The 17,120-nt window shown below is 45.2% G+C and overlaps 1 protein-coding gene across 6 annotated transcripts in view; it reads right to left on the bottom strand.

Moving 5' to 3' along the window:
* Window positions 1-225: 225 nt before the first annotated feature.
* Window positions 226-17,120, bottom strand: part of myo16 (myosin XVI) — a 133,617-nt gene continuing 116,722 nt past the window's right edge. For 5 of the 6 annotated variants that reach the window (XM_035410344.1, XM_035410345.1, XM_035410342.1 and 2 more), the window contains one exon: window positions 226-3,632. In XM_035410344.1, the coding sequence (XP_035266235.1) occupies window positions 3,441-3,632 (192 nt within the window). In that variant the 3' untranslated portion in view covers window positions 226-3,440. Of the gene's footprint in view, window positions 3,633-14,956; window positions 15,050-17,120 lie in introns of all 6 variants that reach the window. The other variant, XM_035410346.1, reaches the window with a different exon arrangement.

Below are 17,120 nucleotides of genomic sequence, written 5' to 3'. Positions count from 1 at the left end.
TAAAGGTATTGTACAGTAGGTCTTTGTCAGGCGGCATGCTGGTAGAACAGTGAGAAACAAGACAGACTGGCAGTGATTAGTAACTGTGTGTTACTCCTGAGTGCTGCTCCTCAATGGAAGATTGATCGTAGCTCACCAGGGCAGAGAGTGCTTGCCAGTGCAGCATCTGTAATGCATGGGGTGGAACGGACACGTTCATGTGGTTGAATACACAGGGCACGGAGATGACACAATTGTGCTTTATTGCTGTACAGGTATGTAGAAAATACTGAAAACGAGATGTGTAAAGAGGCATTCTTTGTTTTCCCCCACAAACACAGTGAAATAGAACCACAAGTTGAATTTTGAATTTACAAAAAAAAGAAAGAAAAAGAAAGAAAAAAGTTAGACAGTAGCAAAAACCCTTTTTTTGTTGAATTATTAAATAATGTCAGTTAAAAGGTCCACTTTGCAGTGATGTGCACAGAAGACTGTTCCAGAGAAAATCGCCCTGATAAAAAACACCGTTGCGGCCACAACAGAACCAGGCAGTCCAATCGTTCGGGGACTGGCCTATTCTGTGCCACACACAGGATGGAGGCAGGGAAATTTTAGCACCCAGAGAAGTCAGAGTGTACGTAAAAATGACTTTTCATCTACAGAAAAAAAAGGAAGCATACAGAAAGAGGCTTGAGTACATAGGCTTATGCTTTCATGCATTTACAAAACAGCAGAATCTGGTGGGGTTTTTTTTATTTAAAAAAGAAGTATTTATATTTGTGCATTAGGCTTGTTTTTTTTCTATGAAATAAAGCAATAAATAAATACAGTTTTTTTTAAAAGACAAGGGGGAAAAATGCAGTGAAAAATAAAAGAGTTGCCACCGTGGTGGAGCGTCTAGTCGTCCTAGAGCTGAACTCCTGATGCAGAACAGACGGCTCACCCCATCCAGCCTGCCTAATAGAGAACAGTGCTTCAGTGCGCTCAGTGCTAATCTGGCTGTTCTTCATTAAGGCTGAAGTGAGAGAAGCTACTGGCTAATTTCACCTTAATACAAGGGAGGTGAGGTCTGCGGGTTGATGGGCGTTTCCATAAAACAGGGGCGGGGTTTTGTCAATTATGCCTGGCCCCTCCCACCACAAAACAGCTTGTGCATCTCTGTTCCAGCAAACAAGAGACAGACAGCAAGGAATGCACTGACTGGACAAGATATTTGACACAGGTGCTGTGCGTTATCTAACTTAACATAATCATATAAACGTAACTTATGTACAAAAATATTGACTGTGGGGTGAAGGGGGGGGGGCAGTGATGATTTCTGTATGGAGAGGTTACACATAAACTGACTATATCATTCTGCACAAAATAATTAATATTCACGTGACAAACACTTATTTTGTACTTTGCTATGAACCGAGACTTGCATTCAGATGGACAACTTATACACTTATACGCTTTTTTGCCAGTCCCTTCTGGTCTTAGACAGAACATTATATTTACAGTGTGTTCACCCAACATCCACTGGAGGTATCTGGGCTCAAATTTGGGACGGTTCACCATACAACGCAGTGGTTCCTTGTGCTTAGGCTGGGAGAGGCAAGGCAACCCGTGCACACACATTTTAATTAAAAACTGTACAGAAATCACGCGCTATTTATGTACAGAGAAAAGATCTAAATTAAATGATTTTTCACAATCCTTTTTTTCTGATGCATTTTATGCAATCTCGAGAGAAACGTGATGTCATCAGATGTTCACAGGAATATGGCGGATCTTTGTTCTATCAGGATTGTTAGACCACGGAGGTTTGAGCGTTGTTCCTCTACACGTTTCCAGAGGCACGGTGTCGATTGTGCATGTGTCTGTGTGCGTGTGTTTGTGTGTGCGTATACAGGTATGTACGCACAAACGAATGACCTTTTCCTGTCGTGATATTTAGCACTGCGCTGTCGAACAGATTATTCAGCACTTTAAAGTAGAATCCTCCCTCGTTACCTCTAAATAGTCCCCACTAGTCTTTTACAGACTTGGATTTAAGTACATAGGGTGCAAATGATGAAAGCCTCATCTCTGAACTTCCACTTATTTTACAGGCATCGAGCACCCTGATAAACTGGCATCAGCCTTTGTGCAAAAGCTGCTCTCTAAGGTTTGACACATTTTTTCTCACATTACTGGAGTTTATAGAGCAGTAACACGTTTTCTTCCAGGCCTTGGTCAAACGTGGTCTCTTGGGTCTGACATTCACATTGACGATCTCACATTCGTTTATTGGCAGAAGGCGGCGGCTCGGGTTTTACGGCTGTGTGTTCGCCTCTGTGCCGGTCACTAGTGTTGAACAGACGTGTCTGTGTGCTAGACCTGGTCTCAAGGCCGGTGTCTCCTGACCTGGGTACTTGGGGCGGGCGGTGCACTGAGGCAGCCAGAACCGGAGCGCGCAGTGTGGCCCCCGAACCGGAGCAGGGGACACGCTGGCCCGGGGTTCGACAGGCGAGTGCCTGAGGCTCTGCCCGATTATCCCTGAACCTGCAGCTGCGTCTCAGGGTGTGAGAAACACCTGGAGGGCGGAGAGGATTGGCGGCTAGCGCTGAGGTCAATGTGAGCGCAGACACGAGCGTCTGCCTGTAAACTTCGGACGCGTCCGCCGCCGATGCGTCGGGCACGAGACGACCAGCACCAGCTGAGTGTGGGTTTCACGGGATGGCATTCAGAGACTACAGCAAGCAAGGATAAAGGAGACATGTATGTGGGAGACCAGAGAGGTCCATTATGTAGGCTACACAAGCCTAAAGGTCTGCTGTTTAATAGCTATAGACAACCCTCACTCTGAAGGCCAGCAGTTGCGTTACTTGTCTCTGTGCACCAGTAGTAAAGGCACAGTCTAACTTCATGATCCTCAGTCCCTTCAGCTGAGGTCAGTGTGTGTGTTCCATCCCAGAACCAAACCCTAATAGGGACTCACCCTGTACTCATCCCCAACATGTCATAAGACAGGACAGGGGCACTAAACTGGGGCACAGAGAGCTGGTCCCTGTCTACTCTCTCAGGGCCCCAGAGACTCATCCCAGAACCTTAGAGAGACTCATCCCTGACTTATCCCAAGGCAAGGAAGGGAAGGAAAAACAGTCAGAGAGGAGAAGTGTGGCTCAGAGAGCTGCTCTCTAAGTGCAAGGGGTCAGAGTCTCATTAAAGAACCTAAGACTCATCCCTGACTCACCCCAGACTAATACCGTGGGGGAGACTGGGAAGAACAGTCAGAGAGACAAAGGAACATGTTCCTGCCTCTCTCAGTGAGGGTTGGCCAAGAAACACCCACCATCACCACACATTTTCAGACCACTCTGGGGGGAGAGAGAGATGGATAGGGAAGGGAGTGAGGGGGTGGGTCAGGAGCGATGGGAAGGAAGAGAGCGAGCCAGAGAATGGGTAGACGGGCGTGACCCATCGGGGAGAGGCCCGTGTCACGGCTGGGCCTTCTTCGTCAGGACGGGGCTGCTCCTGCGGAGCGGGGAAGGGGCGGTGACAGGGTCGCCCTCGGCCCCGCGGAGGAGGTCCCGACAGTCGCCCCTCTCCTCGCACAGCCTCCTGCGCCAGTCCAGAAGCTCCTGTAGGGCGGCGCTCTCATTCCGCGACAGCCTCATTTGCTGGATCACCTGTGAACAGAGATGAAGAAGGCATGCCTGTATGTTCTGATCTCTCCTCTTTCCATTGATCACAAAGCCACTCACGCAGCCAGGTGGAGGAAACTCATTAGCAGTAGGTCTACTGGATATAACTCTAGCTATGTGGGAAACAGGCAATGAGATTAGGCTAGTAATTTTGTGTTGAATATTATCAGCCTCATGCTCACATGATACATCTTGATGTCGCTTGTATGACATTCTGTTTTTTCTGCCCCCATTCATGGGGCACAGAAAAAAGAAAAAAAAAACTATAAGTGTTGTTCATGAAAAAGCAATAAGTTGCATTAAAAAATGATATGCACAATTTGTAAGAGATTTCACAAGCAGTAGTGTCCCAACATTTAAAAACTACACGAGCCGGAGGTGAATTGATTGGGAATTAACCTCTACTTGTCCTCTTTCAAATCCCCCCTTCCTGCACACAGTTGCCTGCTTTCCCCATGTTTATGGATGTACAGCAGGTGAAACTGGAGCAGGCGGCTCTACCACCACCACACAACAGCTGGCTGCAGATCACTCTAATGGCAGCCCTGGGAATCCCTAGTGTAAATATACGGGTTGGGAGTGCCCCTGGAAGGAGGCGGCAGATCCCCTCCCTGATAGATAGTTTTAATTAAATCATCCTAATAACACACCAGCGGCCATATTTTATTCATAACCATGCGTCACTTAAGGCAGGCAGAATAGGAGAAAGCAAACCCTGACACATATGTGCACATTTTCTCTTTCTCTCCCTCTCTTTCTCTCTCTTTCACACACACACACACGCATGCACACACACACACACACACACACACACGCCTCACATCCCCCCACTCACGTACGCTGGTCTCTTTAAACAGGGCTATTCATCAGTCAAAAGCAATCAATCTTGAGATCAATCACTCAAATGAGCATTCAAATCACACCAAGCTTAAGGTGAATGAGACCAATCAGAGAGGATCTGTGGTGTGACCTAGCCCAAGCAGGGAAACCACAAACGTGAATGATGTGATCCTTCATCTGCTGCACGTACACCTGTAAGCACCACGGAATTCCTATACTCTTCGCTGTGGAAAACACCTGAATAAACCATGTCACCTGACTACTGTCGACTACTATTAAACTCAAACCATTACTATTCTGCTTCTTATTCTTCTTCTTCTTCGTATTATTGCTATTATTACTTTACTTATTTTAAATCAAATGTCTTTTAAAGCAAAACATATTATGATATGTCAGTTATCTGGGTTCTACTAACCTCAAAGAGCAACTGTGTAAAATGTGTGGGGTAGGGGATGTGGGTGCTAGTGGGGTCATATGGAATGCATCATATTCACCAAGATCCCAGCACAGTCTGACATAGGACACAAAAGAAAGAAAGAACCAAGATCCTCCTCAAGGCGGGAAAAGCTCATCACAAAGCATTGCTATTGGCTCCTCAGTGTCATCAAGGCTACATTGATAGAGAACACACCGACCCCATTGGCAGGACAATGTACGGGTGTAAGCTGGAGGGACTGTCCTTGAACCCTGTGTGACTCCACTCTCCCCCACTCTGGGCTATTGTCTCCAATCTCCCGCCACAGAGCAAATCAGACAGGAAGCTCTGTGTCAGCTAGCGGCTTGTTTGGACAATGTCTTCCTCAATTTCCCAGAGTTTCACAGGCCCGTCACCTTGACCAGGTCTCCAGGCAACAGAATGGACTGATCAAAGAAATGAGGCTCCAGAATGAGCACAAGCTCTAGAATAGAAGCTGTGGAACGTTCCATGTGCGCACACATGCGACGCCAGAGTGTGAGTGGCCAGTGTTCCTTTGCTAGCTGCTTGAGGTCTGACTTTAATTCAAGATTGAATGTCAAATACAGGACAGTTCAAAACACTGCTAAGCCCCGACCGGACATCAAAAAAAAAAAAAAGATGTCAGAACATGGGAGAGCAGCAGGTGCTCTGATTTGGGTTGCCTTTGGAGATAAATCACAAGTGAACTCAGCTGAATGACACCGTTTATTTAAAACAAACTCATTTTGCGCCATCTGATATAAAGCGGTCTGGTGCAAAGCACAGGTGACCGAATGAAAGAATGAAAGAAAGAAAGAAAGAAAAGAAAAGAAAAGAAAAATGAGCGTTAGTCCGGTAACCCCCCGAGCTCGTCACGTCCGCATGTCAGCGGGCTGCCTCTCACAGCGCCGGAATGCTCCGTAATCCAATCAGCGATCTGTAAACAATCAGCCAAAGGGACCACCTGTCACTTCTTTTTGTTCTCGCTCGTCCGCTGGAGAGCGTTTGCGCCTAACGTTATAGCGTATCCGCGCTGCTCTATGGTGAACCCCTCTGCGATCTGTACAGCTGGGACTTTTTTGTTTTTTTTTTCACCGCCAGAAGCGGGTCACATTAATGTCACAGAGTGGCAAGAGGCATGGCATTTTCGGAGGCTTTTACGTAGAGAGTGACCGCTCTCTCTGGTGCCCTAAAAATGGGCTCACAAACACGTTAGACATTTCCTAAAGTGGCTTGTTGACCTTAGGACCGGGACGGGTGGAGATAGAAAGGGGTGGAAAGGGCCGGCTCTGTCATTAGGTCATTAGCAAATGAGTGCGATGGGGGGATTGCCCCCACTACCAGCCCTTTCCACCGGTGGTACGTAACCAAAATGTCACGACTAAATAAAGACGCGCTGCCTGACCCACAAAATACTTCCGCAGAGCGCATGCTGTCCCTCGCTGAAGCAGCCATGCTTTCAAGGAATGCAGGCCACCCACACAAACAGCTGGGAGAGAGAGAGAGAGTGAGAGAGAGAGAGAGAGAGAGAGAGAGAGAGAGAGAGAGGGAGAGAGAGAGAGAGAGAGAGAGAGAGAGAGAGAGGGGGAGAGAGAGAGGGACACAGAGAGCGACGTGACGAACGGGGGCCCCCTCTGTTTGCCATGGAGCTTGCTGGAGTAATCCATAATTTACACCTCGCTGACGGTCTATTTTTAGGGGATCCTGACTTTAGCTCAGCCAGGAACACTTTGTATCGCTGATTTGCACTCCTGCAGGGTCACCTGTTTGCTACCATCTACCAGGCCTGAGGCTCGGTCACCCACCGCCAGCCACATGCAGGGAATTTTCCGGTGTGCTGCACCTAGATTAGAAACTAGGTGTACAGTCAGTGGCACCCACGTGCATGGAAATGCAGGGTACTGTAGCCGCGTGCACGCATAGTCGCACACACACACACACACACAAACAGGCACACACCCACACACAAACAGGCACACACACACACACATGCACACACACACGCACACGTGGGGCACACACACACACATGCGCACACATGCACACACGCACACATACACAAACAGGCACACACACACACATGCACACACACCCACACACAAACAGGCACACATGCACACACATGCACACACACACGCACACGTGGGGCGCACACACACATGCACACACACACATGCGCACACATGCACACATACACAAACAGGCACACACACACACACGTGCGAGGCGCACACTCACAAACAGAGGCACACACACACACACAAACAGGCACACAAGTGCAGACACACACACACAGAACAGAGACACAATGAAGGACAAAAAACATTTCTCTTCCATTCAGGTCTTAACAGCTCAGTTTATGTTATTGATTAAAGAGGAAAAAGCTGATTTTACCAAAACAGAAATATTAATTTAATTTCAGTTTGACTGGAGCACGCACTATCAGCATAATTAGACGTCGGCTTAATGATGTGTTACACCTGATCATGAATCTGAAATAAAACCAGAATATTGTATTTCTTCAATTATTAAGTAATATCTTATGATCTTCTGAAAGGCATGCCTCATTTATGCCATATTGATGGAATATTCAATGCCTTTGACCTGATATGCAATTAAAATTAGATCAATTACTGTCTGTCTGACACCTCTTCCCGTAAAACCAGAATCCCTGGGGAAGATGGAGATTTATACATGCTGTGATCTGCCATAGACCAAACGCTCCTGATTAATACATCTAGAATGTTAACATCAGCCAGGATGAATTTTACAAAGAAACGACATATTCAATAAAAAATACAACCTCTTTTTTAGAGAAGCTCGTGAAGTCGAAGAGTAAACATGATAAACGTGTTTTACCAATATTGTTAGATTTTAAAAAAGAAAGAAAACAACAACAAAAAAAAACAAAACATGTACAGACAGAATTTTGACACTGAGCATCAACCCAGCTGATATGTTTGCTTGTGTACAATTAGTCTCCCTTGACCCCTTAACTGGTGATTCTTGACATTCGCCATGCTCAAAAGTCAGGCCAGATGAAGATTTTTCTAATTTTGCCCATCTATAGGCTACCCCTCAGGTTAGCTGTGCTGCTGAACTGCTATTCTGGAAAGTCTGTGCTCTCAAAATGTGCCCAAAACAAATGACTTGGTAAAATATTTATTCTGTGTGTTCATTCTTTAGCTTGTATTCCATTATTATTTATACTTTACTGAAGATAAAAAGTACATGCCATCGTTTATTAACTGAATTATGTATTCATGAACTGAATCAGCTGTTAGATTTACAAACATATGCTAAAATATAAATGAGGAATGAGGAACCTTACAAAGAAAAGACTTTTTGTTGTGTGTGTTATATGTGTGGCTGACTACTGCTTGTTTGCGATGAGGTGCAATGTCATAATTAGCTTCATGTACTGAAGAGTGCTGTAGTTTACCATAGCACATTATTATTACCAAATCAAGTAACAAAAACAATTTAACTTTTGCAACTTAAAGGTCAAAATAATATGCCTTTTATGGAACTGAGGAAACCTTTCCATGGCAGCATTCTACTGGGGGATGGCTGTCAACTATGATGGACAGCTTTGCTTTGACCATTCAGAACTCTTTCTCCCAGAGGCCTGGACTTATTCTGATGCACATGCATTATAAAGCACTTCACTCCACTTCAAAGTGCCCCTCTTCACAGCCTCTCCCCATCCGCTGACAGCAAGGGGCAAGGACAGCCTGGTCCAGCTTTACTAATACAAGCTACTTCACAAACCATCAATTTACAGCCAGATTACAAGGCTTAGTAAACTGCACTGATTAATAAAATAAGCGGTAGGGGGGTCGGTGCTGGGAGGCCCTTCCTGTTAAGACCCTGGGCTGCAATGTGGATGTGCCCCATAGTCTTTTACTGAATCCAAACTGAGCCAGGGGCAAATGTGCCTGTTACCTCTGCTGGCTGGCACATAATTGGCAGTTCTATCACCCCAGAGTGGGAGGGATTTAGATAGTGGGGTTACCTTATACACAAGAGCTTGATTGGATGCTTGAAGTCAGCCTGTGCCAGTTAGGGCCTAAGGTTTACTCCCATCATGCAATCTGCACAGCTCAGTTCAAAAGGAGATCTGCTCAAACTACTTTTTGGCAGTCTCATGAACATTTGACGAGCCTCAAACATACAAACGGATATTACACATTCTGAGGAAAAGAAACATTGAAAAATCAGATGAAGCAAAGCCCCAAGGAGCGCTAGAAAAAGCGAAAGCTGACCGACCCAAGCAGAGCCTCCACTGTTTCAGAGCTGACGAAAATGTCAATCCTTTAAAAACCTTGGCTGACATTCGGGTTTCTCTGGACAGCGCAAACGACTTGCGATCTCTGGATGATATCCTCCCAGGAACAAAGTCTGCTGTTCTTGGTGAGTGATGCAAACAGAATTTACACGTGAGCACACCGACAGATGCACATAAATAAAACTGATGGCAGCTAGCTGCCGGGTGATGTTTGTTTATAGATCAAGTAAGTCAACAGACTCCAGATACAGTCTGGGTTTAATAGGATTGTAAGTGGAGCCGACCGTGAAAGAACAGGACACACAGCCCTCATACGGTTCAAGCCTCAGGAGCCAATGCCAACGTTTTCAGAATTCCCCTGTAGTTGCTGTTCATCTACTATGGTGGAGGTACAGCGTGAGTCACGGGTTTGGTAATGGTGGCGTAAGGTAATTGGCTGTAATTTTAACTGCTGTTGGGGGGCAGGGGAGTCCGAGGTATGGAGGCATTATCGAGCTTGGCCAATCGGCGCTGGGGGACGAGTGGCGGTATGCTGGATTTAACAAGTAAATTGTTGATATACCGCCACAGAGCAGGACCACTTCACACGCAAGACTGTATATAATTTAGGATCAAGTGAGAGAGGGAGAGAGTGGAGAGGATGAACGAGGAGAAGAGCATGAACGAGGGGGTGAGCACCATTCAGGATAATAAAAGCCCCCCCCCCCCAACCCCACCTCTCAAATCCAGGGATTGACTGGGGTGTCCAGAGGTGTAAGCTTTTAAGGTCTGTGACCCTGCGCCATTATCCCTGAGGAAGCCATGATAACAGCAAGAACAGGTTACATACCATATCTTTTTCTGCTTTTCCCTTTTTTTCTCTCCACGGCGGAATGCAGGTCACGCTTATGCTCCAGCGCTCATGGTGATCATTCGGGACCGTGTCAATTCGGGAGAGCGCAGACAAGCATGTGCTCTCCTCTGTGGTACATGATGTCAACTGGAGCACCTTGCCACACCGTATTTCGTAAGTCAGGCTCACACAGACATGAGTTTGAGGAAAACACTTCATGTGCAGCTCAACCGGTGGACTTTTCGGGCACCCAATCCACCAGCAGGGGGCACTAATGAGCAATGAGACATTGTAATCTGGCTGACTGAAATCCCCATATCTACGGGCGATACAAGAGCCAATTGTGGATCTCCCTAAAGGACAGCAGGCCACAGTCAGCACTGGCATGGTCTAGATTCAAAAACAGACCAAGGGGACCATCTGTTTTCTAGAACAGTGGCTGAACAGGATGAGCTACCAAGCAGTCTCCATGCTACTCAGATGTGCATCCATGCACTACCTTATAGTCTACAGTTAGCGAATGAAAACAATGGTAAAGTGACAGTGGTATGGGGTGCATTTTCTTGGCACAGCCATAAAAAAGAAGTCCATGTCAGTTGTTACTTAATGGCATCATCTTTACCCCAGGTTACAGTATTTCTTTCCTTTGTAGGGGTTGTATTTCAAGATGAAATTGTAGGCCCCCACCCACATACCTGGAGTAGTCGCTCAGGAATGTGACACTTATGCTTTTCATATGTCATAACCTTTTCAGTCACCAGTTCAGAAACCAATCGAGCATTAACGCAGTATTCAGACGGCAAGGTTTTCCACTCCCATTCTCCTGGAAGAGGAGAGCCATTTTCTTCCATCAGAACTCCAGAAGATATTAGAATCCGAGCCATAGCGGATACAGGCTACATTTGAGGACCCAACACCCTATTAACTCACTTTTTATTTATGTTCACTACTCTGAACTTCCTCTCACTGCTCTATAGTATAATATAAATATAATATTTAAAAAATAAATAGGACAAGGTACACAGTGACATTAAAAGTAAAAACTGCAAATCAATAAATATCCATTGAAATGCATGTCTGTAACCTCTTGACCTTAAGTAGGCCTATAGTTCAATCACATCTCATTACTTATTATTCCTTTCCATTTACATGGAATACATGGAATAGCTTCTAGGAGGCAATACGAGAAGTGACTTGTCTGACATGTCTTTTGTGTAGAGCAGTATATTGAATTCAAAAGGTTTGAGTGAAAGGCTCGGGTAGACCTCACTCTGGCCCTCACAGGGCTTTTAACAAATCCTACAGAACTGCCTCTGTCTGAATCATTTGGAGACTAGATTATAAGAAATATTGTGCATTTCAGTCATAAAAATATTCTCAAAGTGCAACTGTCTACCAATGATCATTCAAACGGATGTAATTTGAAGAATTGGCGCGTTGTAATGCAAAGGTCTTTCAAGTGTAATCATGCGATTTTTGAGTCACGCACCACATCTCTCTCGCATTCAGGGATATGAAAGTAATCAATTTCCACATAAAACTCCAGACATTCCACTATCAAGCAACCATGAAAAAAAAGTCTACATGTTTTTATAGCTCTTGCATAATGGAACAGATTTACCATGGCACTGGATGGCCTATCTGTTTCTGCTGGTTTCAACTCAAATTTTCAGCATTGCACAATAAAGAACAACTGTAAATATAGGCAGACACACGCACACACACGCACACACACACACACACTTAGAATCTAGAGTTGGGCCACTCATGGACACTTCCTTGCCCTCTTAATTTTAAAACTGGAAAAATGTCTCACAGGAGATTTTAAATGCATAAATAACGACGCTAGAGAATGAGGAGTTGATGCTCTGAAGAAGAACAATGCAATTCTGGCAGGGGAACTCGATTTCTCCCCTTCAATGGGTATTTGGCATGTAGGTGTTTGAAGGGAAATATTTGGAATTAATGAACCCCATAGATTCATCCAGGAGACCGTTATCCTCAGCTGAAGTGCATTTTTCTTGCTTAGTTTGTGTCAATCAAATGCTGTAGAGCATGATTGCACACCTGCAAAAAGACATTTTATAGAGCCTGCTGAAGAATTTCCATGTGTGTGCGTGTGTGTGTGTGTGTGTGAGTGGTATCTGCGTGCCTCTGCGTACTGCAGCTGCGTGTACAAGTAAGTTGAGTGTGTGTGTATGAACGTTTGTGTCCAGTATGTATTCATGTTTGTGTGTCTGTGACAGTGTGCGAATGTGTTCTTGGCGAGGCTGAGGATGGGTTGTCAGGGGCAGGTACAGGTGTGATGAAGGTGTTGAACACGCCCCGTTACGTGAGGACGGAGTGCGGCGCAGTGGGTAAGGAACTGCGCTTGTAACCGAAAGGTCGTAGGTTCGAATCCCGGGTAAGGACACTGCCGTTGTACCCTTGAGCAAGGTACTTAACCTGCATTGCTTCAGTATATATCCAGCTGTATAAATGGATACAATGTAAAGTGCTAAGTAAAAGTTGTGTAAGTCGCTCTGGATAAGAGCGTCTGCTAAATGCCTATAATGTAATGTAATGTAATGTAATGTTACGCAAATGGCACTTTCTAAGGCGCGAAACACACCCAGTTACCTGTGAGGTGCTTTGTAAGGTATGCAGCACACCCGGGTTCTTGCATAGTTTTTTGTGAGGAGTGCAATGTGTCCACGTAACCAAATGGTGGTATGTAAGGTGAACAATGCATCGGGTTGCCTGCATTGCACTTGGAAAGCTGCAGAAATTGTCCAGTAACCCACGTGGCACTATCTAAGGTGTGGAATGTGCCTCGTATCCCCGCTCAGCGTGTTGTAAGGCACAGCTTTAGATTGGCCCTCTGTCTGTGCCGTGAGAGACGTCGTTCAGGCCGGTTACTAGGCCATCTGCGGGTTGATGCCGAGGGCAAGCGTGCAAGATGGCAGCAGATGCGACGAGAGCCCCTTCTGAAATGCCACAGCTCGGAGATTCCTTCTGTAGCACGCTGGCTCGCTGGCTCCCACGCACTTGTCCTCTCATACCTGACACTCACCATCATGCATGAGCCAATCAAAAGACTGTTGCTTTGATTAAATGGTGGGCGGAAAGAGCCTAGCCAGAAAGCAAGTGAAACCAGCGACCATACAAGTGTACGGATTGGGTGCCTAAGGCCTACATTTCCCAGAAAGCATTGCTTACAAGGAAGGCATAATTTCCCGCAAAGCATTGCTTACAAGGATGAGATTATTTTACTTCAGGGACTCACAGGAATAATTCAAAGGTGTCAGGTGCCTCATGTAAAATAAAGATGGGTAAGGATGAGGGGAATGCAGCAATGGGATTTAAAAGGTGGGCTATTACATGTGAAATCACTACCACCAACCTGTAAGGTTATGTCCTCTATTCAATCAATTTTTCCTCAGTGTTGACTAACAACATGAGTGTTAACTTTTTCTTTGCAAACTCTGGACTGTTTGGAGAGTTAAATTTATTGATTGATGAACTCAATAAATTATTAAGGAGAAAAATGATAAATTTCTTGATTTTAATTCCACAAATTTAAGGACGAATGTTGACTGAATATTAGCCTAAGTCTAGCCTAAATCCAATATGGTGAATTTCTCCCATTGAGGCAATGACCAAGGGCAAAATTCTTATCTCCTGAGATATGATTTGCTAAATTACCTTTTTTGCCTACCCTGGAATCATTTAACACCCACTGTGATTAATCTGTATATGACACGGGTACAATCTGAGAGGACCATGGGAAAATTGAATCATCACATGGAATGACCCAGAAATGGTGTGGTGGTTTAAGCGACAAAGGGAGGAAAAAGAAAATGGTAAAAAAAAAGAATTAAAAAAACTGCAGCTCAGCTCTGTTTGAAAAGACGTTTGCGTAACGTGGCCTTGAATCCCGATCCTTGGCTTTTGTTATCTGATGGCTGTCAAGTGGAAATTCAGCATCAAAGGAAGAGGCTTAGATAGCTTAAGCAGAAATTACAGTACTGACCTCAGAATAATGTCCTTCTAAAATCTCGTATTTCAGCCATCTTTAGCCACGTATTCACTAAGGTGCTGGACTATTCCCTACGCTACGTTATGTTTCAGTCAATAGTTCAAGAAGTAGCACCGCTATGCTAAAATCAAGGTTAATCCTACACACAAAGGGTCATGTAACCATATGGTACAAGTGGTGTTGGAATACTTGTCAGTGTATTTATAGCTAACAAAGAAATCATAACGAACACATAAAGCTTCAGCTGAGACTTTCAACACATTGCTAATTTCATAATTACTATTATAATGCGGTATAAGCCTATTCTTCTCATATCAAATTTTACCCAACATGCTCACTAACATGCGCACGAGTGTGATGCTGCATTAACCTGCATGCTTTGCTAAGCTTCTTAAACTGTTATGGGCTTGCATGCTGAGGAAAACTAATGCCGCAATTCATGCGACGTCGACACACGTTGGCACTTCCGAAACAGTGCGCCGCTTTGTCTTCCGTGCTTCTTAGCTTTTGTGTGGTGGAAAATCGCAGTGAGATTAAACGCTCAAATGAATAGCACAATTTCTACTAAGTGTGAAGAGCTCAAAGGAACTCAAAGGCAAGAGGATTGGCCAAATCCCTCCATTCACACTAAAGTCCATTTGATAGATGCAACTTGATAGAGGCAAATTTAAGAAGGCAAGATTCTGATTGGCTCAGACCACTGTTTATGACCACCGCTTTCTTTGGGTGCCTCAGGGCAAACGCTGGCTGGTGAGGCAGTAATGCCACAGCACGAAGTCAGAGAGCCCATAATAGTATCAAACACCGAGCTGCAATTTCATCAAGGAGTGAGACCAAAAGCAAGGTGAAGGAGGGGGATACTGCTTAGGAGACGTCAAGGATGGACCAAACTCACCCCTTCCCCAAACCTTAGGGGCACACCCAGCCCCCCCACCCCACCTTAGAGGGCGGCTCCAGTGCCAAAGGGAGAGAAGTTGAGGTGACTCCTCTGAAAGAACACAAAACAGGAAGACAAAATAGACAACCAACTTTAACTTGACAGCAAGAGACAGAGAGAGAGAGTGACAGAGGAAAGAGAAAGTGAGAGAGCAAGAGAGACATGACAGCTGAAAAACAACATAATAAAAAGCATAACTTCTAAGACGTCACTTAATTTTGTGATTTGCACAGATTAATACATGCAAACTTGCATAAGATTTGTCTTTCATAAATTTGAAATGTAATAATTTTTAAAAAAATTTTAAATGTGTGCCATGTCACATGACCCATCTTTCCCCCTTCTATTAAAGTACATAAATAAGAGGATAAATAAGAACAAATGTCAGCCAATAAGAGGAGGCGGGCATCAGGTTGGCATGAGCTCCGAGAAACCAGAGGTCCTTCCGAGCCAAAATCATGACTCCAGGTCAAAGTGTGAACTAAGCAGGACCTGTTACGACACATAAGGAATCTCTGGCAAAGTTCTACTGTGCAATTTTAAGATTGGAGACTTACCCCTGAATTTAACTGAAACAGCCTTTTCCCATAAGGAAAAGTGCTAAAAAATGCATGTCTATTGGCATTTTAAGCAGTCAGTCTGAAGCATTTTAGATAATCTTAAGAAGAAAGAAATCGCTTTAATTAGTTTTCACATTTCTATGATTGAATAGCACTTTCCTTGATTTTAATCAGTTTCGATTAAATTTGAGGGTTTGGGTAAAACCTTTTTAATCTTTGGATTTGTAGTAAAAGGATTCCTCCTTTGATGCCGGTCTGCCCTGCCAATGTGTTGCAGAACAGTATGATTTTTGTGGTCAATGAGGCTAGCCTGAGAAACACCCCCCTTTAGTGAGAAGCTGGTGGTGCTATCTTTCGGTAAAGAGTGACTCTGGTTCCTCCTAAAAAGACCTCTGCACAGGTACACACACCTCAGGTTTAATCCCTTCACCTTACCACCACACAGGTTTGTGCTTCCGAAATGGCGTAAGAATACCAACAAACACAAAAAACCTGTGGCCCCTGTTTTTCGTCTCGATCATTACTCGCACAAATCCACCGAGGAATTACGGTAATGATTCCCCTCATCATGGATTTTTACAAAGCGGATCTATCCGGGGCACGTGCGCCCGGATGTCCCCAGATGCTCTCGTAACACGGGCACGTCGCTGAAACTCAAGGAGGGGAAAGTCAATAGTGACCGCTGCGAACGTTAAACGAGCGTTTCTGAGCCGCGGCGAAGCTCCAGCCTCCCCTGCGCTCGCGCCATTTTCCGTTATAGCGAGCTGCGGTATCGCCGGTCCGGTTTCAGTTCGAGCGTCGTCTTCAGATTATTCCCTGTGGTGGAGCGTTTCTGTCCCGCTCAATTTTTCATGAGGCGTTTGAATAATTAAAGCTTTATTTAAAGCATGGGGGGGGGGGGGGGGGTTGAGCCAAAGCAACAAGGTAACACTCTTATCCACTACTGCTGGCTCTGTGTCTCTGTCTGCAGTTATGCATCTCTGTTCTATTGTTGGAGCACTTCCTGGATCCCGATAGTCATGTGACCTTTGTCCATCTCACATGGCGCAAAGCGAGAGGTGGTGGGGGGGTATCTTTACAGAGTAAAAAGAATCCTGTAACTCTAGATGTACCGCTATTGAGGGTCTGCATTTTCAAGGATAGCTTGCATGTCATCGGTGAAACGTTCAATACGGCTCATGACCAGCCAGCCTCAGACATATAGTTGAAAGAGCCTTAGCGCACAGTTTGTGCAATAAAGAACGGTGTAGTTAATACGAGAGTATTTCCTCAAAATGGCTCCTCGCTCATTCACTGAGCGCACTGATTCGTAGCGCGGTTTCGTGTCAGACACAGTCGCTGTGTTCACAAGAACAACCGCATAAGAGAGCAGCAGGTCCGCCTGACTTGGAACACGCTGAACGCTGCGTGCGTTCGACAGCAGAGCTAGGGCCTAAACTGGGGTCACTGTCCACATTACAGAACTTATTTTTTTCCATTTCAGAGGCTTCTGTGTGCAGTTTCTGTGCTCCCCACAGCACAAACGTTGCATTAGCATCGCACGCTAGCCGGGACTCTCGCGT

This window comes from Anguilla anguilla, chromosome 3 (assembly GCF_013347855.1).
Source record: "Anguilla anguilla isolate fAngAng1 chromosome 3, fAngAng1.pri, whole genome shotgun sequence".
Taxonomy (NCBI): domain Eukaryota; kingdom Metazoa; phylum Chordata; class Actinopteri; order Anguilliformes; family Anguillidae; genus Anguilla; species Anguilla anguilla.
This window is presented reverse-complemented; position numbering and strand designations above follow the sequence as displayed.